Below are 23,209 nucleotides of genomic sequence, written 5' to 3'. Positions count from 1 at the left end.
TAGCAAAGTCTCTGTGAGCCTGAGCAGATGTTCATCTTCAAATAGATGTGCATTTATCTCTGACCCCTATGTTATCTGTTTCTGCATTGGAAATTAAGAGGAGGGTGGGTCGGCAAGGAAGCTGTTCTTTCAAAATATGTTCTTAGCAAAAAAAAAAAAAGTCTCAGACTAGATTCTAATTTCTTACCTGTTTCTAGCTTTTCAAAGCATTCTCCTGCAGCTATTTGCTAAGCATCTGTGATGGTAACCTGTATCTCTTCAGCTGCAGGTATCTTTTGTTATCAGCTTTTTCATGTCTGGCTAATGCTCCTTCTAGTGAATGTTACTTATTAGATCATAAATGTAACAATTATTGTTTACAGGCTAAAAAAAAAACCTCCACCAAGCCTTCCGCAAAGGGATTACGCTTCAGGTAAGGCTGTATTAATGTAAGTTTAAACTCCATGTCTGTGTATATTTGATACCTATATGCCTAACAGTATTTCAGCTATACTTTTCCTTATAATTTGTTTTTAATGAGAGAACAATATACCATTATCAACAACTTTGAAGATGGTTCATACCTCTCAAATGAGAGGCAAGCAAAACATGGCAAGTTGTCCCAGTATGAAGGAGTAGAAAGTAGCTACTCTTTCAAAATCAGTATTTACCAGGGTTCTGCATGTAAGCTGCTCTAAAAATGGAGAATTCGTATCCAGTCCTCTCTGCCAGAAATTGTGATGTGAAAGTAAATAGGGAAAAAATTGAACAAATGGATCATCACCAATTCAGAATCTTAATACTATTAGCGTGACAATGATGATGTCATGAATTATCTTAGAGGTAGAACTATATTTTCTTATCATACAGCACTTCCCACAAACTAGTTCATGCCTATTTTTACAAGTTAACAGCTATCTTGTTAAGGAAACAACGATACGAAAACTGAAGCAAAGAGGACAGAGTTTGGAAGTTATCAGATAATGGTTCCGTGTTTGATGTAAACACTTGTAATGTGCGTGCTGTCTTGGAGCTTTAACCAAGAAACAAGAAAGTGCAAGGCCCAGAGGTCAGCGATAGATCTGTTGTGTAGAAATTGTTACTCCTACTTAAAAATTAGATGCATTAGCAGGACGCTCTTGGTAAAGTGCATGCTCTGCTGTTCAGACCATGTGCAGTTTGCCATTTTCAAATGCTTTTCCAACAGCTCTGAAACAATTTATCAAAAGCAAGCAAGTAGGCATTTAATTTACTATTCAGTCCAAACCAGTTGTGTTGCTCTGAACTGTTTAGGAAATTTTCACCGCTCTTTAACTGAGTATTATAGGGGTTTTTTTCAATCTATACTTAAGATAAACATTTATGTTCACTATTCCATCTCCATAAATAACTCTAATGTTTGGTTTAGAACATGCAGACAATGAAGAGGAACAATGGTCAGATGATTTTGTAAGTACATATTTTGTGGTAGTAGGAGGTTACTGTAGCAACAAGTTCAGCACAAGCAATAATAAAAGTTTATTTTTGAATCATCTACTTGTGGTTGAACTTAATAGTACTGAAATGTTATCTTATTTGTTACATCACCATTATTTACAAGTAGCCACTGATTTTTAGCTACCTCAATTTTTTTACATTCAACTTAGAAGTACGCTCAGAAGCGCTGTCAGTGGTAGCCATGGATGCTAAGTTTTTTGGATAAGTAACTGCATGGCATCAATTTGAGGGACTTCTCAAACTGAACAGTAATTTCAGAAACCAGTAAGATCTTCTATTTGGGGAGGGAGGGTGGCAGGGGTGAGGAGGGGAAAGCCACTTCTTCCTAAAAATGAAAAATTTCCGATAAGATTTTAGAGAACATTAAAATGAAGCGAGTCATGGTCATCAGCCATGTAAAGTAATTGCCATAGTGTATAACCGCCAGCCTCAAGTGACTAGTTTCCTTCTGGAGCTAGCTCCCGAGTACCCTTCTAATAGGAAATGGAGAGGAAGTGACAGGACACATCAGGAGTCACAGTTGGAACTAGGAAGAAACTGTCCTGTGAAGGGCAACGAGCTGTTGGTCCATAATTTGAAGACTGAATTCTTGGTGTGAAAAGAATCCTCGGAGATAACAAGGAGACAGGGAGCAGGAAGCTCCTGGGAGGAGCAAAAGGGGAGGCGGGTGGGAGTGCCTATTTCTTTAGAGAAGGAGCACTAAAAGGGAGTTCAATGTGTCATTTCAAGGATCCATTCTAGTAATTTAGTTAATTGTACTCCTGCAAGGATATTTGTGTCATACACTGCTATGAAGCCGTAAGTATGTTATGAGATGAGAAAGTTGTGTCTTTCTAGGACAGTGATTATGAAAATCCAGATGACCACTCTGACTCTGAGATGTATGTGGTCCCCAGTGAAGAGAATCCTGATGACAGCTATGAGCCGCCTCCAAGCGAGCAGGAGAAAAAGAAGATTCCCTCCACATTCGCTATTTCTAGGGGTGAATACGCAGGTAATTATGGACTAGTTGGCTATGTCAGCTTGATAATTGCTTATTTATCAGTACTGAAAGAGAAGTGGCCTCAAATGGTGGACTAACCTGTGCCTTCCTCAAGAGTTCGCTTTTAATTCTGACAATCAAGTCTTCAGCTTTCAGGGGTATGATTTGTTATTACAGCATGAAACAGGTTAGTATTGCTGCTAGCAATGTTTAGAATTTTAATATAATGTGTCCTAGAGATTATTATAGACATCTACTAACTACAAAATTCAAGCAAAGGTATGGGAGATATCGCTAACTTGGCTCCACATTCATCTGCATAATTTAATGCAGGAATTAGTATTGAAGATGAAGCACAGAAGACTAGACAGGTCCCTTCTTAATCTTTTCTGTATCTCAAATCATTATTCTAAAAGCAGTAAAACAGAGGACAAAGCAGCCCAAATATTCACTTCATATTGTCCTTCAAGATTGGTACTGAGGAGATTAAATATCCTGGAAAACAGGACAGGATCAAGATTTTATTTACATCAATCCAGCGTAAAGGCGTTTTCTTCTTCCTGTTTGAATCTTTTCAGCCATAGGCAGATTGCACTGAAGTGAATGAAAGGTAGCTTCAGTTAGATGAAGATTTGGGCCATTGGGAAAAGCGATGTTGGCGTGATGCCTGCTTTCGTTTTTGTATGATACAAGACTGTTACTACTTATAGAATAATCATCAAAGTGCTAAGATGACACATATGTACTCGTAGAAGTTTATCAGCACTTCACCTACATGTTCTTTGAGAAGGGGAGGAATTTTTAAAAATACACCCCAGAGGACCAGGCATAATTTATGTTTTGGTCCCACCCTTTGTACTGTAACAGTTGTTTTTCTCATGTGTCAGATATATTCTTTCTCACTTCCTATCACCAAAGTTCATACTGGCACAGGACATACTAACTAATGGACTATACCACCCAGCCACCACCTTTTCCCCAAGGAGTTAAACAGTTGTTCATACAACAGTCAGTGTCTAAGCACCCCCTGCAGCTTGATACAGAGGGTGAGGTTGCTACCTTGAGTGATGAAATAGGACCAGTTTGCATACAAGTCTCAACATCAGGGCCAGCATACGCTCAGGTCTGCCTTTTGACCTGAGCTGCAGCCACAGCAAAGACTTGTTTGCACAGGTAGTAGAAGACGGTCCAGAGGCTAATGTGTCATTTTCACTAAAATTATTGTTTTCTTCCATATTAAAAGACAATCGCACCAGTCACCAGCAGCTTCCTCCCATCAACAAACCTCTTCCAAGTACACCCAGTCCAGCCATGTCCAGACCAAAGAAACCATCCATGCCATCCCTACCTTTGCCATCTCCTGCTGCAAAACCAAAAGTACCACCGAAGCCTAAGGAGTGTAGTGATGATGAGGTAAAGTTTATAGATATACTTGTTTTGACAGTTTAAATGACTGATGACCCCGCACCAATCATTAGATAGGCTACACGGCAATGCCATGGCCTAGTTTCTTTCTTAGCCTCTATGGTACAAATCATTTTGTACATCACAAGCAGTGACCTGCAAGTACCATGCTGATTCCTAGGGGATATCTGCCTACTTCAGGAGGCTCTTTAAACCACAGAATAGTTTCTGCTCATCTGTAACAAGCTGCAGGCAATGGGGAGAGCGCAACCTCAAAGACTACCCCAGGACCAAAGGGGAGGGAGGACTTTTATCCACTAGTCCAGAATTGGAGTAATTTGGTAGAGTTTTCAGTCTTGGAGAATCCCATCTGCATAGGATGATAAATGTCTGAAATAGCCGTCCCTGTGAAATAGCAACTATTATAAGCTGCTGCCAGGGCTTCAATCCCAACAGTTTGTTGTTATGATGGAGGTTTAACTGGTAGATTTTTGTCCTGCATTTCTCACAGGATAATTACATTGTGCCGGTGGACAATGATGACGATAACTATATTGAACCCACAGAAAGCAGCATGTCACTACCTACAAAACGTGAGTTTTGGTCATTTAAGCTAATAAATATTACCTTATTAGGAACAGCAGTGGAAAAAATGGATCAAATTCATGTCTATTTCTAGGGTCCAAAGAGTAGAGTTGCAGCCTGCAAAAAGGCAATTGGCTCCTTTGGCCCATGACAAGGCCAAAGAAAACTATTTTTAACTTTGTTGGCAGCCATGTTTAATTCCTGCCTCTCTCGCTTAGCTGTTTCAAAGTCCAGCCCTTGTACAACCAGGAAGCTTTTCATGGTATGTGATCTCCCTCTTTATCCAAGGGAGCCACAGCATTAAAATTCTCTGTTTGCTGAAGTGCCTCGGGAGAAGAACAAGCCTTTTGAAATTTTCAGTAAATAAAGACAGACTTTGATTCATTTTTTTTACCTCACTATTTGAAGTATATTTAGCTGGAAAGTGAAATTATTACAGTCCAAAGGTGAAAAGTAAACAGAGAAGAGTATGTAGTTCTGCTCTCTGATATTACTGACAGTATCAAACCTATTCAGCAAGGCATGAACATTGAATAATGTTTCCCTTTTAAAATGAGAGCTGCTTTCTGCCTCAGTTGATTTGTTCAAGGTTACACAAAAAGGCTATCACTTGGACCTACTTAATATTCTTATTGTATAAATGTTACATTGTTAATTTTTTAATACATATGTGTATATATAATGTATATATGTATATTTTAATACATATGTGTATATATTTATTACATATGTGTATATATAAAAAAATGTGTGTGTATATATACGCGCACATGCGCAAGTATATATGCATATGAATAAAATATGTTTTTAGCTCCTGTGAACAGATTTATGAAGACAACAAAGTCGCCCCCCCCTACTTCTCCAAAGCCTTCTCTTACTTCTGATATGCAAGGTATGTAGAGTTTGTATCACTGTTAAAATAATAAAATCTAAGACTGAGGAATATTAAATTACGCTTGATGTATTCACAACACAAACCATACGACATACTTCAGTAAAACAAAAATATGTTCCTCTTTAGGTTTTTCTATGTTGTAGTAGTTGTTTTGCCTAGCTTGAATAGTATATCTGTTTTAAGCATGAATAAAACTAGGACAAGTCATTTGCCCCAAACCAATTTATTTTTAGTCTTTTGCTCTGGCAGCGGAATGCATATGGATCAATACAACAAAAACAATTATAGGACTCGGTATGTTAGAGGTAGATCCGATTTCACTATAGGAATCAAGACTCAATACTTTAAAAACACATCAAGATTCAACCTTAAAGAAATTCCATATAGGCTGATGTTTTGCATGTCCTGTGATAACAGTGCTCCCATTTAAAGTTCTATAAAGAGCAATTTATTTGGAAGAAGAAAGAAAAGCAGAAGCAATTAAGAAGAATCATACTTGCTTTTGTAAGTGCAGATATGCTTGCTTAATATTTTAGCTGTGCTAACTCCCAAGTTTGTTTGCGTCCTCATCGTGTCATTAATTGTTCGGAATGTAACGTTTACAGAATGATCACACAGTTCTTAAGTCTTTGCATATTCATTAGCAATGTGTTTAGCTTTCAAGTCATAAACTACAAAAGATTTTTTCCTGAATGACTTAAGATTTTGTGACTTACTTTTCAGACATTTTAAAATGCCCTTTTCAATCTTAGCCTTTCTGTAAATCAGTGTCAAGCAACAACCAGCTCCTGACGGATGTTACTAAAAAAAAAAAATAAAACATCTCCCCCTGGTGGGAACTCGAACATTTTTCAGCGCAATAAAAGCAACAAAGCCTAACATGAAATTTGCTGAAATATAATTAAATTTTCATTGAAGAAATTGAACATAGATAAGGATGCTGGTGTTTTTTGCTTTTAGTATCTGTGAATTAAAATACACCTATAGGACAGAGCTCAGGGATGGACACTGGCCACACAAATGAGCCAGCTTGTATTTATGATTCACCCGATCTCTTCCTCCCTGAGAGTCAAGGAAAGGCTAAATGCTACCACAGGTGTGATAACACATTTTCCAAACTGTCCCAGGTTTGCACAACACAAGCATTCATCTTGCTTTGGGAGGAAAAAAAGAAAAAAGAAAAACAACAAAAAAAAGGTTGTGGGGTGGGGGGAAGATTCATTAATACAGTGACTGTTTATCAGACTTTCTGGGACTTTTCCTGAAGTTCCCACTAGAAGACCAGGGGTGTAGCTACCCCAGGGTTTTGGAGGCAGAAACAAGCTCTGAGCAGATTCTCCAGGTTACTTTTCCAGAGGCAGAAGTACAATTGATACAAATTCTGATCATTTTTTCTGATCAGAACATGCAGGTTTTGCTAACCAAAGAACATGTTTTTTCTTCCCTCTCCCACAGAAGTCTACGAGGTTCCTGAAGAAGAGGTAAGGCCTTTCTATAGTTTATGACTCACATTGCCTTCAGGCAGGGCACAAATGTGATTGTAAAAAAAGATGATCAGTCTTTCAAAGGGGAAAAATGGGAACAAATCTCTGTCTGCACTTAAAACTTTCTGACACTTCCTTCACAGAAATGCTGGCAAACCAATTCAAAAGGTCTGCAGAACAGAGTAAATGGGAAGGGGCTGAAGTTTCCCAGTCCTGTGTGACAGTGATCTGGTCTGGGAAGCAGCAGCCTAAGGGAGTGCTTTCCAGAAGCAGAACTGCAGCAAAGGAGCAGTGACAGTTCTGACACAGTAATATTCTTCCCACTTGCTGGTACTGGCATGACATATGGCCAAAGCAGTGTTGCTCAGGGCTTCACAGATTTACTGGCGGTAACTTCTTGTCTCTCCCATCCTGGTGCAGATTACCAGGCAGAGTTCTACTAGAAATCTATACCATAATGCAAAAATAAGATATTGCTGTGATAATGTAAATAGGATCATACAAATGTATTTTATTAAATCAAAAAGTGACCAAAAAATTCAGTGCATTTTCTCTTACAGGAAAAACCATCACCACCACCGGTAACCAGGTAACCCATTACTACGAATGTTCGTGCATTATTTAAAACTTGTCAGAAAATACATTTTTTTCATCTAGATACTGTATGTTTGAGAACTCTCTCTCTAGAAGATATACATACAGTAATTCTCTCTCTTTTAGATTATCTACACAAAGATTGTCATCCATTTCTATGTTAATTTAAATAACCCAAACATAACACATATTAAAAAGAAATACCTCTTAAGGGTACTTTTTTAGAATTTTGAGGGGGTAGGAGAGGAGAAAGAGAGTTTGCCTTTGTATTCACTGTTGTTAAATATAATTTTCCTTTCTTAATCTATGTTTTATTACTAGGTTCACTAAGCCACTTCCGTCAATGCCTGCTCAGAATATGGAGCACTCCCACATGCACAATATGACCAGAGAGTCACCTAAGCTGGATACTTCCAGGTAAGTCAACAACAGCTTATATCAATAGGAAATACTAGCAGAGACAAAATTTTCTCCTCTCTATTGTGTAGCCTTCAGAAATGAGTGATTGTCAGGACATCAAATAGCTAGGGATGTTGGGACAAGGTAAGAATGAAAGTTCTCATTTCCTTGTAAACTTCTGTATTCAAGCCAGTTTGCCAAATTGGTACTATTTATTTTCTTGAATATCCCTTTAGGGATCCAGTGCAGAGATAAAACGTATCTGCAAGCCAGTTTAAAGTCCTATTACCCATCTCTGCACCCTTGCAAATGAGATATTTTTGCAGGGGATGGGGTACAGGATTGCTTGTAAAGAAGCTGGACACAGTAAATCCATTATTTATATTCCAAGTGTCTGGAGGAAAACAGGCAAAGGAAACTTTAGTACGCAGCCTATTTCACGCCAGTGTCCCTAGAAGTGTAGGAAGTTGCTTCTAACCACTGTCTCATCTCTAGGACATCGCTCTACAAAATAGGCCGTATGCCCCAGGAAGAGCAGGTGGCATCCACAACATTGTGTGTGTTACAGTGTTTGGTGAGGTCCTGTACACAGCTGCAGGGGACCCGAGGTCCAGGACAGAAGCTCTTCTAGAATAGTTCCACACTAAGGGCACAGCATCACCACAACCACTGCAGCAGTGCATAGCTTGCAATTAAATCAATTTACTGCAGACCTCCTCCCCTCTAGATCTTGAAACGCATATCTGAGCCAAGCAATTAAATAAGTAGATCCTACTCATCTTATTGTGTATATTTTCCAGAAATATTTTGCCTCTTCCCAGAAGTCGTCTTCATCCAAAAGCAGTGAGTAATTAATGTGCCACTATAAAAGAATGTGTTAAACTTAGGCTGTTCTGTGTTTTATATATATACATAGAAATGGATGGATGCTTTTTATTATCTGGATTAAATAACAGAAACACATAACTCTGAATGTCAGATTGACCTAATATTGTAATTGTGGCTATTAATCTTTTGGACAAAAGAGGTACATTGGACATCTGTATTGATCCAAGAAAAACTTCAAATGTTTTAAGGGATATATCCTTTCAGTCCACGAAAATAATTTCTTGCACTAAAAAAAATACCAGTTGAACTCCAGGAACTTTACTTTCAGTAGCAATGGGCGATTTTGCCCCATTTGAGCACCTTCCTTGAGCCTCATTCTTTTCAGATGATAAACAACTAATACTTTCTGAAAATGGAATCCTTCTAAAACGTCAGACTGGGTAGTCTGAGTAACCAGTATCACTAGAAAACGCAGTCCATGAAGGAGTAATTACAAGCTTTGTGTTCCTAAGGCTGTGTTTAAGTCATTCCTCTTCTTCCTCTACTCTTGTCCCCAGTCTGTCCCTTCCACTGTGCTGGAACAAAAAGGTTTTCTGAAGCAAACTACTTGGAAACTTGTCTAAGTGCAGCAAATAAGCAAAAACAAATGCATAAAAGGTGCTTTTTCAGCCAGAGTACTTACACAAATTGTTCTGCACCATAGCTCTACTAATAGTTGTGCTAGCACAAGAGAGGGTGCGCGTGAGGGGCAAACTACCAAGAAACGAAACAGGGTGAGAGTAACGGCGTCAGCATCTGTGCCCAAAGCTAGGTGCGTCAAACTGTCCCACCCCAGTGCTCTGAATCATCCTTAAGAAATAATCAGTCTACCAATAACTACATAGAGAAATTAGATGTTGAAAATCAGGAATTTGGGGTCACACCATAGCATTAGATGCTATAGTAATGTAATGCAGGTGGTATAAGAACATCTTATAGTCCTACTTTCAATCCTTAAATATTTCTGGGGAGAGGGGTTTTGCACACCTCTACATACAACAGCAGCAGCATTTTAGTTCCCCTTCCACCTCATCACAACATTCTTCCAATTTAGATCTGTATCCTGTAAGATGCTGAACAATTCCTGAGTGGTGCCAAGTGCAGGATTTCTCCTTTATGAAATGGTTTGATTTCTCAGCTTTTCTTACTACTATAAGATTAGGAAAAAAAGTCCTTCTGAAGGAAGAATGCTGGAAAGAAATTCCACTCTCTAATCAGCACTAACAAGAATACTCCTGCTTCAGAACATACTTGAGTGCCCTATTGCAGCTGAAACCTCTCCATTAATTCATTTTCAGAGCTTACCTCTAAGATGGATATCGTTCTTGATTCTCTGCAAAGCTAGGAAGACTATCGTTTTGCTGGGGGCCAGACATTAAGTTAGTTACAGCACCAAGGATGGAGCTCCCAAACACACACTCATCTGTACAATGGGTGTATTCAGCTCCTAGGTTCTTGCAGTTACCCAGTTTGGCACAAGAGTCAGCCTAGGAAAGAATTACCTACTGTAGTCCAAATTTTGGGGTCTTTGCTTGTTGCATAAGTGGCCAGCCCTTACAGTTGTAAAGAAAGATGTGGTAATGAGCATGATGTTTGTCCAGTGCTGTGCCGTTCCATCCCTGACTATGCACACTGACAAAGCAAAACAATAATGGAAACATCTGTTAACTGCTCCCATTCAATCCACTCTCAACACTAACCAGCACCAATCATGTTAACAGAACCGTAGCGCTTGTTCCTCTCAAAGGCCTGGGCTGACTGGGAGAAAAATTTCTCCACGTCTCACTCCCTCAACTGTTGGATGATGGATGACACTTCTCCAAACAGAGAATGGATGCATTTGTAACCAAGATCAGTGAAAAGTCGTTAACCTGGTGGAAGGAGATGGTCAAATTAATAACTGGTGCCTCTTTGAAAGGTACTTATCATATGGAAGTCTGATTCCGTAAAAGACAAGAAGTGGGAGCCAAAAGAAAGCATCTCCAAAAGAAGCTGGGAAAGACAATCTACTTGGTATCCTCCATTCAGTGGAAAATGTGATTTTAATATATTCAAATCTGCTGCAAAATTTCTGCTTTCCAGCTGAGAAATGAAACATGCACCAAAAGGTCTTGCTGCAAAATTCAGGGCCAATTTTCTCAATACTGCAAGCAATCTCAAGGTTATTAGAATGTTCAAAATTAGATTGATGCTTGCTAAAATTTTTAAAATGCTGTAAAAAAAACTGATGAAAAGTATCCTGGGTATTATATGCATTTTCTACAAATATTTCTTTAAACATTACTACAGATAACCAAGACCAGATTATTTATGTGCTTCCCATCTAATAATAATAATTCCTCATCAAATCTAACATATTTTTCCATTACAGGACCATGAAGCAAACAATAATGATGACAGTAAGTATTCTCTACCAAAACATGGCAATATGTTGTCAGTATGTCACTGGTGACCTTAGTATAGCATGTAGTGGAGTGTGTCAGAGTAAATTTTATGTGTAGCAGTCAGCAATAAGCAAGAAATCGTACTGAACTGTTTTCTAGTATAATCAGAGTGAAAACATGTCAAGACAAATATTAAACCAATGGATATTTTTTACTTTGATTACATTAACACTGAAATGGCAGTGAGGAAAGCCCTCTGTTCAGATACAGCTCATATTGCATACTAAATATGTCATTTGCATCTCTAGATCATAGCTTCAATAACACACAAGAATCCAGATTTCCCACTGGAGCAGCTCCGTCTCCATTACCGAGGGGCCTGTGAGTGAAAAATAATAAAACTACTTTTTTAATAGGGATGGGGTTAATTACTAGGTGTATTAGGAGCTAACTCCTATCCTTGCCTATGGCAATCAGAATTCAGGAGTAATTTTTATTGCTGTTCATGAAAGACATCCTGACTAAGTAAAGGCAAGCTATTCTTTTGTTATTTCTGGAGGAATACTGCTTGCATGCAAGTGCCACTGCCTGCCACTGATGGCAGATGCTGGCTGGCATGCTTAATTTAGTCACATACTGCAGCAATAGCATGTGCATGCCTATAAATGCAGAAAGTTGTGGTTTTCATTAAAACTCTTCTGCCCCACCCAAGTTGTCATCTTAAACATTGGACAGAGTGTAGCTTCCTTGCATATCATAACTACCTTTCCTGAGTACCCACATTACATCTGATACCCTTATTCTTTTTTATTCTCTTTTTTTTCTAACTGCTACAGCTATCCAATAAGGAGATGCATCCCATCTTGCCCAGAAATATCTTGGGAATCAAAGAACATGATGCTTAGTTGCTAAATGAATTCATGTATCTGCTAAGTAACCATATTTTTTTCTTCTTTTTCCTCCAATCTGCAGAAAGAAAACTTCTAATGCAGTAAATTCAGCAGTAAGTTGACTTGTAATTGCATAATCAAATTATAATTTTACAGGTGACTTTTAATTTATTGTAAAACTTAATTTTATCATGAGTTTGGGTGTAACATAAATGCATAAAATGAATAGGGGAAAAGAGTTATAAAGAAAGGAAATATCTGGGTGCAGTTATATGAACTAAGAAGCAGTGGGAAAGCTCAAGTAGAAAAATATTTTGATTAAAGGGATGTTTGGATTCAATACTCTAGGATGTAACAATAAACACAGTGCAAGAACTGAATAAAATGAGAAATAAATGGAAACACAGGCCATTCAGAAGTATTCCTTGAAATATACAGGGCTGTATATGGGGAACGTGGATTTATTGTAAGAGTGATAGCTCAAGAAAGATGCGGGATTTTACCAGAATTTGTCAGAGGTTTTTCAGTAAGTATTTCACACTAGGAAAACATCCCAAAACCTCTTGTGGGAGAAAGTGAGAGAACTGGTTGAAATTTTTGAAGAAATTAATTTGAAAAATGTTTCAAAACTGACAGTTTATTATCAATGATTCAAAATGATAAAAAAAATTGAAACTGGAAGGTTGGGCGAGTCTTTACTGTGAGCTAAACTGACAGTTTATCAGTAAAAAGAAGCATGTTCAGCAGACATTTGTGAGCACAGCTTGACAAAGATATTCACATTTTGATTCAAAAGTATTTGGGATGGACTCTTCACTTTTCGACTTGGTAAGAAACGAAACATTTTTTACACCATAAACTTACTGATGGGAGCTAAAAAAAAAAAAGAACGCATCTCTAGATTTTACTTTTGTCCATCTATTTATACACACAAACTGGGATTCCTTCCAAATCTACTTTGCAAAATCCCAAGCTTCAAGGTCATACAACTAGAAGCTCTTCACAGAATGGACACGTCCCTATCTCCTAATCCCTCCAGGATGCTGTCAATTCTAAATGTAAACTAGTTCACAAAGAGTATAAAAAGATAAACATTTGCTGTACAAGTGACATACCATTTAATATTTGGTTTCCTTCTGTTTTATTGCAGAAACCATGTTTACCTTCCAGAGAGACCTTAACTGCAAATGAAGGTAAATGATCTCCACCACTGTGAAAAAGTTGACATATATCAGAATTTAATTTTTTTTTTTACTAAAAACATGAAACAAACACCACCACATTCAATTTATTCTAGGTTTTTAAGGGGGGTTTGGTTTTAGCAGTTTTGAACTGGATCTGGCCAGCCTTAGTTGCTGAGTATCATTGTTCTCTAAAAGCAGTCACAGTAAAACTATTGAGGTTACTGGCAGGATAACATATAACATAATGGACTAGCAATGTGCTATATAGTCCTCGAAGTGGAGAAGAGGGAAGGAAAGAGAAGTGCGAGCACATCATTCTGAACTCAGCAAGAACCACCTCACGTGGAGCTGGCTCCTGGCAAGAGCCAGTCCCTTGCACAGGCAGAAAATGTGTCTCACTCCGTGCAAGGAGGCAGCTTCTCCAGGCAAAAACTCAGCAGGAGCTGCCGTCTAACACAAGGCTAAGATGCAGCCAGCCAGCCGCACCGCCTCCGGCTGAGCTCTTGTAGGCAGCCTGCCCCAGTGTCCTCCCCCGTGTCACACAGCTCGCCTCTCAGAAGGCAAGTGTCCCACTGAGCTCCTGCAGGCATTCACAGCACAGCTATTTGCCTAGAAATTTGGTGGTATGCCATTAGTTAATAAAGAAAGCAGCAGGATGGCAAGCTGCCATGTAAGGAAAAATCCCAAAAGTTATAATAATAAAAGAAACCTTCCTTCAACTACTGGGACAGTCTTATCTGGGACAATGTATTTCTGAAGAAATCTTGACTCTACAATTTGTTTTCCCAAACTACAGAAAAACCTACAGCAGCAGAACGACGACGAGGTTCCAGCCAAGAGATTCCGCTCCCACCCCTTCCAAGTGGTCCCCAAAAGTAAAATCTCTTTTCATCGTCTTTTGAATATTGCAATGCACCAGCTCCTACTGCTCAGTCTGAACACAGCTGTGAGAAGTTCAAAGGGAAGCACTGTTTTCTCTGTAGCCTTCTGTTGCTTTTTGAAAGTCATGTTTCTTGAAGCCTCACAGTAGCACAAAATAAAACCTGGCAAATGCATCCAAATACTAAACCACCACCAAAAAAGTATGGGAGGATATAATCTCTAATTAGGTGATGAACATTTAAACCAGATGTTTCAATTCCTAATTGTCAGTACTAGTGGGATATGATTTTTTTAAATACCTGTATCTGGCCCTTATTTCTCAATTGACAAATGGGTGGGATGGAACATATTCTACTACTGCATGCTTCAAATACACAATTTTAATATCGTGTAGATCTCCTCAGACCTTTCTGTAATCTCTTGATATTTATTTCAGGCCAATGCTCCAAAAGTCGTCAATTCTGCCAAGTAAGTATAATTCAGATTTTGAATTAAAATGTGATTAACTTGTAATTTCAAATTAATCTTTGAATTAAGATTATTTCAAGATGCCATGTATATTCATTAGTTTGGAATTAACATTTGCCTCTGTAATGCATACAAAGAGGAGATCAAGTATCCAGGGGCTTAGCTCAGCTGGTAAAATTAAGGGAGTATGTCAGGGTTATTGTATAAATCGATGGAAATTGGGTGCTTCGTTCCCATTTGTGACTACTGGAAATTTCTACCAAAGACAGTTTGTGTCAGTTCCCATCATAATAAAGATTCCATCAATCTTCCTTGCCACAGAAGAACCCTAAATATGGCATTTTTGGGCTGTTCCAGACTTCTGTTGCTTAGAAGCCAGACAGATTATTATTGCATCCAGCAATTTATTCTTTCTCTACAGGGGGGTAAAAAAGAAGTTATTTTTATAATGGCAAATGCTAAAGCTCTTCTGTAAGTTATACTTTCAAAGAGGGGCTTCGTTTCAGTTCACAGCTAAAAACAAATTAGGTCATATGTATATGAACTCTCTTTGCACAGAAGTGTAAATTAGATCTAACATTTTTCTAGTCTCTTGTTAGCAGATACTTGTCTGACCTTCCTAAAAGCCCTTTTCTGCACATATTTCAGTCTGAACATATCTTTCACACTGCAAATGGATGAGAATTGCACATAGAAATCTGCATGTGATGTAGCTTAAATTTATATGCTGTTATTAGTACTTCTGTCTATTTCCTGGAAATGTTTGCTTGTTTTATGTTGCAATTACATCTCCTATGCTGTAGAAGTATAATAATGGTTCATATTCATGCAATAGACTGATGCTTTCAAGTTTATCTGCTCCTTTCGCACAACTGATGTGCTTCAAATTGTAGCATAAATACTTACTAATTCCTAAAGTGTAACTAATCTTCAAGGTCATCTGGTGCTAAATGATGCTCTGATTAGTAAACTTTAACACATTCGTATTCTGTGCCAGGTCTGATAACAACTTAATCACAGATACAATTGGACCTATTCACTAATGTCCCTTCAGCATAATCTGCCATGTCTTCCTTGTCACCATACAAGCCTAGTGCTAACTTTCATCTTCTTCATAAAAAGTACTAATTTCCCATATGGCTCAGTATCAAATGCTCTACTGAAGTCCAGAGTAAGTACAGAACCACATTCCCTCTTTGTAGAACTCCTGTTATTTTATGAAAGAGCTATAACATTTTATCTACTTGGGTAAATTTCATATTTTCTCTTGCTAGTTGTACCTTTACCTCCAAATCTTAATGTTCTTTCCTTCAAATTCTCTCCTAGGGCCTTGTGTTCTGCGGAGTCAGACAAAAAGGCCAGTAGTTGCTCAGGTCGCTTTTTCCAATTTAAGTATAGCAATTATCTTTTGGTATTCTTTAATCATATGGTACCACCCTGACTTGAAATTTATTTAAAATAATTGTAACCAGCCTTGTAATTCCATGCACCAGTTTTTAAAATTTCTGGGATGAAGATTATCTAGGCCCACCAGTTCAATTGTACTAAGCTATTTGAGCTTTGCTTCCAATTTGGTTGTGGAAATTTTCATTTCTGTATCAGAACTACTATAGGTTTAGTACCTACATTACCTTTAAAATCAAAATTCTTACTGCAGACAGCCCCATTTCTCTTTCCTTTTAACACAGCTAAGGAATCTCTTACTACTTATTTTAATTTCCTTTTGTAAAGTCTAATTCACCCTAACTTCTGGCAGTTCTTACTTTATTCATACAATTCTTAATATCGAATAGCCTTCTTCAGGTGATTAGTCATTCACTGAGAGCTGGAACTGCTCCTTGCAATGTCTCCCCTGCACTTGGAATGCAGCTTCTAACAGTTGCATCTTTATTACAAAAGAAGTTCTAAACCTACTTCACACAGGTGTTTTTGAGCTCTCCAGTCCAACTGAATTTTTAAATTCTGAGTCACTGTATGACCTCCTCTATAACATTCTTATCACTTTCTGAAACCAAAATCTAAATCAGAATTGTATTAGTGAACATTTCATAAAGCAGTCTGCAAAGTATCATGTCCAGGAATTGGTGAATGCTAAGAATCCTAGTAGCATTTTTCCCAAATAAGTAAAACAAACAGGAAATAAAACCTCCCATAATAATAGAATAAGTAAGACTCAACTTTCTACAATCATCTTCTCTAGTATAATGATATTGATCTGTACCCAACTCTGATCACAAGTACCTATAGCAGACACCTATACTATCTTTGACCAAGATTCTGTTTTAACAGAAAATAATTATCTACACTTACTTCCCATATTTCTATCATATCATTACTATGCAACACTATTCAACCATTTCCCTTCTAATTTCTTAAACTCCTCAACATCTGTATTTCAGCCCTAATAGCTATTTTCTACTATGCTTTGTTATTACAATTATAATTAAGCTTCATAATCTTTCCTGATAGTTCTGCTTCTCTAGCTGCCTAGACTTCTTGCACACATATACAAACAGTTCAGTTGGACTAAATTAATGAAAAATTATCTCTGAGCTACACTTGTGACCCTGACTCCTGCACCTATATGACTACTTCCCACACTGGACTGAGTGCTTTTTGCATTGTGTTCTAGCATTTTCTTTATCTATTGCTACATTGATTCACTTTAGTGGTGGTGGTGGTTTTTTTCTTGCATTTTAAGTCTGGCTCTGGCTATTAACCAAACAGTTATTAATCAAACTGTTTCTCTCTTTATAAGCAAGGCTGCTCTTCTGAACAGGCAATCATCCCAGGCACTTACATAGGGCACATCCATTTACAGTAGATAGCTTTCCTGAGTGATACCAAAGGTCACGCATTTCCAGATTTTCCAAACACCTTGTAATAAATCAATTTCTTGCAGCATAACAAACATACTTTGAAAACTTACACTCGTCGTTCTTTCTCTTTTCTAGAAGTGCCAGAAGCTGCAAACCGTTCTCTGGGTACTTCCCCTCACAGCAGCATTTCATCTATTTCAAGTACTGCAGACCAGGTATAACGTTAACTAAATTCACATTATAGAAATCTTCTTATCCTTTAAAGTAGTATTTCCGCCCCTACCCTCTTTCTAAATAAAAATCATACTCCTTTTGTCGAGTGCATCCATGTCCCCTTTTGCAGTGAAGATTTTCTGTAGCACAAATAATCTGAATGTTAGCTTTCATACAAAAAAATGCTTAGAACATATAGCAAAGGAGAGCTTTAATAAATTGTAGAAAAATATGTAAATAGCATTATACCAAACCTTGGCACTACTAGTGCTTGACTACTAGTCACTTTAAACAAAACGCAAAAAAGCTTCTTAGTTTCAGATTTTCCTGACTCCCAGTTCATAATACTTGGACATTGTTTGAAACAAGGGCATCTGTGGTGATGTACTTAAGTCTAGTCTTTGATATAGATGGCTATAAAGAGTTTTTAATTGCCTAGTTTTTTCTAACTTATAGCTGTACATACTGTGTCCTGAAAAGAAAATAATGTGCACCAAGCAGATACAAGGAAGCCATCTGCAGCTATTAGCATTAGCCTGCACTGATGTTGATGTGCTAAGAAATCCCAGAAATTTGTAGGAGGAAACAGGGATGCTCTGCTGTCTGGCCCAACACAGCGGGATGCAGAGGGTAGAATCACTTTTATGAACATTGCCCTATTTATTGTGGTTTGGGGTGTCAGCAAAGTTTAAAGAGCTGAGAAGAAAGTCACTGCTGCCCCTCTCTGAGGACGCTGTGATGCCTTCCCCTACATGTTTTAGTCTCTCCCAAGTCCTACTCCTTTCTGTTCCTTTAAACAGACCTCTTCTCATTACAGTTAATGGTGTCGGTTTTACAACCAACTCTTTTTCTGTGTTTCGTTGCAACATTAAGCTTTGAACAATGTAAGCAAACGCAAAGTTATTTTCATTTCGGTGCTATTCCCCTTACTTTCATTTTGGATGAAGGGAGACTACAAAATGCAGAAAGCCTTTCTTATTAGCCTAGTAGTCACAAACAAGGTAAAAATAGTTCTGTTGAGTGCAAAACAAAGGCTCTATTATGCAGAGCCAATAACATTAAATGTTCTAAAGCCTGACGTGACAAAATGACAAAGATAATACAACAGTGAAGAACACAAAGGACTTGAAGTTCTGGAAAAATTTTAACAGTATGTCATACTGGATATTTATTATAAAAATTGCTTTCAAACAATCCAGCAGACACTAAATAAACAGCTTGTAGCAATTACATTTGCAACTTTTATGTAACAGCCATGGGCAAAACCAGAGCTTAATAAAACATCCATTTTGGTTTAAAAAAAAAAAGGGGGGAAAAAAAAAAAGAAAATACATTAACTGTTAGTTAGTGTTATTTTCCCACCAATTATGTACACTGGTATCATTTGCTGTAGCATCCTGCACAATACAGGTGCTCGCAGACATTATTCATGCCCTTAAGGTTCATTATTTGCTTGGTTCCCATCCAAACTTTGGTAGGAGCACTCTGCTTCCAGATTATAGGCCACAGATAGTGCTAGAAGAAAGGTCTGGGGGCAGTTGATTCCTTGTTCTGTTGAACAAAGATTGGTTTACTGGACTCATTCTCTAAGTGGCTGAGTACCTTGCACACTTGCAATTCCTCTCCTATCTTTTTCTAATGAATAGTGTGACTGGAGAAATACATGGAAGAACTTTAGAGGTGAAGTTATATGTTACGGCTTGAGCCGATCTAAGAATTTAGTGTAATGCCCCCAAAATGGAGGCTCTGCTCCCTCCTCACTGTCAATTCCCCTCCCAGCCACAGGCTTCTCTGATGTTCCTCTGATCCTGCAGTGGGCTAAGCAAATTCATTAAACTGACAGAAAACCAACCTGGCAGTCAAACACAAAACAAGACAAAACGAAAAGGTAACGATTTTTTTCTGTGAGGTTACTAAAGTGAATTATCTCACCGTGGGATCAGACGAGCAACAATATGAGCACAAGGGAGAAGCTAAGACATTCCCTTTTTGGCAGCGATAAGCCAGCTAGACCAGGTCAGCCATAATGTGCAACTTAATCTTTAATGTGTTTTGTACAGAGGTGACAAAGCTTGTGTGAAAATTAATTTTATCATTAAGCTTGTTACTAAAAAGTTAGAGCAAAACTGTTCAAGTGACCAGGAAGGTTAATACCCAGAAGTATTAATTAGGAAATACTCTCAGCCCTATTTCTATAGCCTCTCCACTCACTCGAGTTGGCTTTTGCATCAACCTCCTCAGCAAGACCTCACTCTTCATGATTGCTCGTTTTATAACCTGCTAGATAATCTTCTAGCTATTGAAGTCCGATAATGCATAGGTCTCGTGTTGCTTCTAACCCCTCATCCTGTCCTTCCCTCGATTATCTTCATACTTCTCTAAACTCCCCCATACCTTTCCCCTAAACTCCACTCCTGTTCCCAAATGTACACTCAATCCTGCATCACCTTGCTACCCAGTTTTCTACCACTTCTTCTCTTACTCAAATTATAATCTCATACCACTTGGTCCCAACTGTCATCACCTCCTCACATCTTTTTATCTTCGCACTTCCTTTGCTATAAGAGCTTTTATCTTCTAAACCAGAATCCACCTATCTTTAGTGTGCCAGTCTTTCTACCTTGTATCTTCACGTCTGCACTTATGCCCCCATCCATGAAGTCCTTTGTCCCATGTTTTCCACTGGAAGAGTAGGTGAAGTTCATTTACTGTACAGAACACTGCCAGGCATTTAACAGAACAGAGAGAAGGATGGATCTTGGTGAGGTGTTCACAGGGCATAATATACAGAAATGAGGCACCCAAGAGATACGTTATAAAATCTAAGCTGCTCTTGTATTCTGTCACAGATGTAATCCTTCTCCACAGTAAACATGGTTTTATGCCTTTTAGGTAGGAGCACTGTTTCAAGTGTAAGGATCTATTCAGACTCAGTCCAACAGAGAACCGGAACTGAATCCATGTCTCAGGTGAAAGCACTGGGGGCTGAACTGCTGTATTAGTAGAGGAAAGATGTCAGTTATTCCTCTATTTTGTAGGACTCCATCCATTTGTACTTATTTAATAACCAGAAAAAGAGCAAAAGAGGCACTTACCCAACCTCCATGCTATCCAGATGGAGGCAATCGTGATCATGTTCAACAAATAGCATTAAGTATGTTGGAAACTTCATTCCCAAAGCTTAGATACCTACTAAATCTGCACATTTCATTGGCTAGCCCACAGCTGAGCAGCATTTAAATTGCGAATGGTCAATTTATTCCTCAACATTTCCTGGATGTACCCTCTTTAAATTCTGCTAGAATAGCTTCCCGCTTTAAAAATACCAAACTATTCTCCATTTGAACCTGACTACTTTCCTCAAGGTATCTTTCTCTCTTCTGTCATGTATCAGCCTTCTATCACACATCTGTTACCACTGTTCTGACACACTAGTTTTTCTTTGTCCTACCCCTAGCTGACAAAAACAGTGAGCTCCTGGCAAATTTTCTAAATTCTGTGTTCTCTGAAGTGTTCTGCGTTTGAGTTCTTCACAGCTGTCATTATTTAGTAGTAACTCCCCTACAGGCCATATTCTTTATTATTATCATTATTATTTTACAGGTGAAACACTGTTTCTCTCTTTCTAGGATGCTGGTGTTCATAGTAAAGCATGGTATGCTGCTACCTGTGATAGGAAAATGGCAGAAGATGCGTTGTATCGATCAAACAAGGTAGGTCACTTTTAAAGAATGTCCATTTTATGAAAAAAAAACCAACTTCAAATAAAAAAATCAAAAGACAACCAGAAATAGTCTAAGAATATCAGTTGTATTCTGAACAGGTCAGAATACCGTGCCATGCAAATACTGTCAAACATGAGATTATTGTGGTGAAACTATGTAACTACAGTTTCCATCCCAAGACAAAGTTGCATTAGTGTAACTCAGACTGGTGCACTGCAGAGAAAGCTATTGCAAGCTGGAGAGCTGAGGAAGATCTGATAGCTCACGTGCATCCATTAAAATGGAAGGCAAAGCCCTGAGACTTTTAAATGATCTCCACCACTGTCCAACGTCTCATGTAAAAATAGCTACTATTTGGAAAGGCTGATGCTGCTATGCATTTTGAAATAGCAACACTATGTATTTAAGTGTTTGGAGAATTTGAGTTCTCTCAACTATTCTGCGTACAAAAGCTAATGTCACAGAAGGGAATAGTAACATGTAGAATTGCATCCTCAGCATCAGGTACATTTCCACTCTTGCCTAACTCCACAAAGCAGGATAAAGGGGGAGAGCACTGGGGTTATCACCAGTGTAGGCTACTGCTAGCTAGTGAGCACTGGGCTACAGTGTCAGTAGCTGTAGGTGCTCATCTTTTAATAGAGTGCTTTTTACAGCTCTGGAGAAACACCTCCACCTCTCATTGCTTTCTTGCCTACCTACTGCCACTGATAGTAACTTCATTTCCTAATAATCTGTGGACCCAACAGACTGCTGCCACTGCGTGTTTATTTCTTTCTTTCTCTGGTTGAGAGAGAACATGCAGCAGCAAAGGTGACTCTTAAATTACACCTTTGTAAGCTACTGTTAGACAGCAGGAATACATGCTACTTCTCCTGCTGTACAGTTTTTCTTATGGGGGAAAAGGGTTTAATGCTAATATAGATGAAAATATTAAGGTAAAAACAAAGTTTTTGGAAAAAATAAGCTGAATACACTTACTACTTTTCTCTCTTTAGGATGGATCTTTTCTAGTAAGAAAGAGTTCTGGACAGGATTCACGGCAACCATACACACTGGTTGTGTTTTACAACAGAAGAGTATACAACATTCCTATACGATTTATTGAATCAACAAGGCAATATGCATTGGGCAGAGAAAAAAGTGGTGAAGAGGTGAGATGATGATGGGGGGGTGGTCCTAACAGTTTTCAGTTGTATACCTTTAATAACCAAGGATTAAGATATATTGCAGTATGACCAAAAGGATTATCCATGTATCAATATAAAAGTATACCCTATATAATGACTGACCCTATGTAATACCAACCTAGAGAAACTAGTGTAACATCAGCTCCTGCATACTGCGACTAATTAAAACCACAGATCAAGTTTAAAACATACTCACAGAACTGTTTTGAAAAATTAATCAGGATCAGAGCTGCAGCTGCTAAGTAAGTTCTCCAGCTGTTTATAGTCCTCTATTCACCTTCTACCTAAGACTCTAGTTAAGTTTCTTGGAAAATTGTAAATGAAGAACGAAGAACAGCCACACTAAAAAACCCCACCACCCTCTATCAAAAATGAGAATGACTACTTTTAATCATATTTTCATAAAAAGAAAATGTTAAACTCTAGTACTAGAGTGCAAAAATCACTGTTTGGCTACTATATCACACAGATAATTACTCTCACAGCAAAACAGAAACTTGGAACCCAAATACCAATAAAAACTGTCTGTTATCACTGCATGTTGTAGGCTTTTCACAGATGTGGAAGCAGGCTTGCCTTAGCCTAATTATCTGCCTCACAGGCAGTGGTTTTCAGGTTACAGAATAAATAATAGCCTGGAGTTCATCTGGCCTTCAACAAAGGGTCAAAAATGACCTCAGGAGAAAAAGAGAAAGATAGTCCAAAATCTGTATTTGACTAAAGACCAAAAGGAAAAGCAACAGACCTAGCAGATTCTGGATATTAATT

The 23,209-nt window shown here is 38.2% G+C and overlaps 1 protein-coding gene across 1 annotated transcript in view; it reads left to right on the top strand.

Annotated features, from left to right (window-relative positions):
* BLNK (B cell linker) overlaps positions 1-23,209 on the top strand; it is a 99,699-nt gene that overhangs the window by 75,835 nt on the left and 655 nt on the right. Inside the window, exons 6-24 of the mRNA XM_059821284.1 lie at positions 363-412; positions 1,388-1,428; positions 2,314-2,470; positions 3,702-3,871; positions 4,374-4,455; positions 5,259-5,339; positions 6,798-6,823; positions 7,387-7,415; positions 7,742-7,837; positions 8,620-8,662; positions 11,058-11,085; positions 11,379-11,451; positions 12,043-12,073; positions 13,111-13,153; positions 13,941-14,019; positions 14,463-14,494; positions 17,449-17,528; positions 21,156-21,239; positions 22,250-22,405. Of these exons, the coding sequence (XP_059677267.1) occupies positions 363-412; positions 1,388-1,428; positions 2,314-2,470; positions 3,702-3,871; positions 4,374-4,455; positions 5,259-5,339; positions 6,798-6,823; positions 7,387-7,415; positions 7,742-7,837; positions 8,620-8,662; positions 11,058-11,085; positions 11,379-11,451; positions 12,043-12,073; positions 13,111-13,153; positions 13,941-14,019; positions 14,463-14,494; positions 17,449-17,528; positions 21,156-21,239; positions 22,250-22,405 (1,381 nt within the window). The remainder of the gene's footprint in view (positions 1-362; positions 413-1,387; positions 1,429-2,313; positions 2,471-3,701; positions 3,872-4,373; positions 4,456-5,258; positions 5,340-6,797; positions 6,824-7,386; positions 7,416-7,741; positions 7,838-8,619; positions 8,663-11,057; positions 11,086-11,378; positions 11,452-12,042; positions 12,074-13,110; positions 13,154-13,940; positions 14,020-14,462; positions 14,495-17,448; positions 17,529-21,155; positions 21,240-22,249; positions 22,406-23,209) is intronic.

This window comes from Gavia stellata, chromosome 9, assembly GCF_030936135.1.
Source record: "Gavia stellata isolate bGavSte3 chromosome 9, bGavSte3.hap2, whole genome shotgun sequence".
Classification (NCBI taxonomy): domain Eukaryota; kingdom Metazoa; phylum Chordata; class Aves; order Gaviiformes; family Gaviidae; genus Gavia; species Gavia stellata.
Note: the sequence above shows the minus strand (reverse complement) of the source record. Positions and strands in the feature narration are given on the sequence as shown.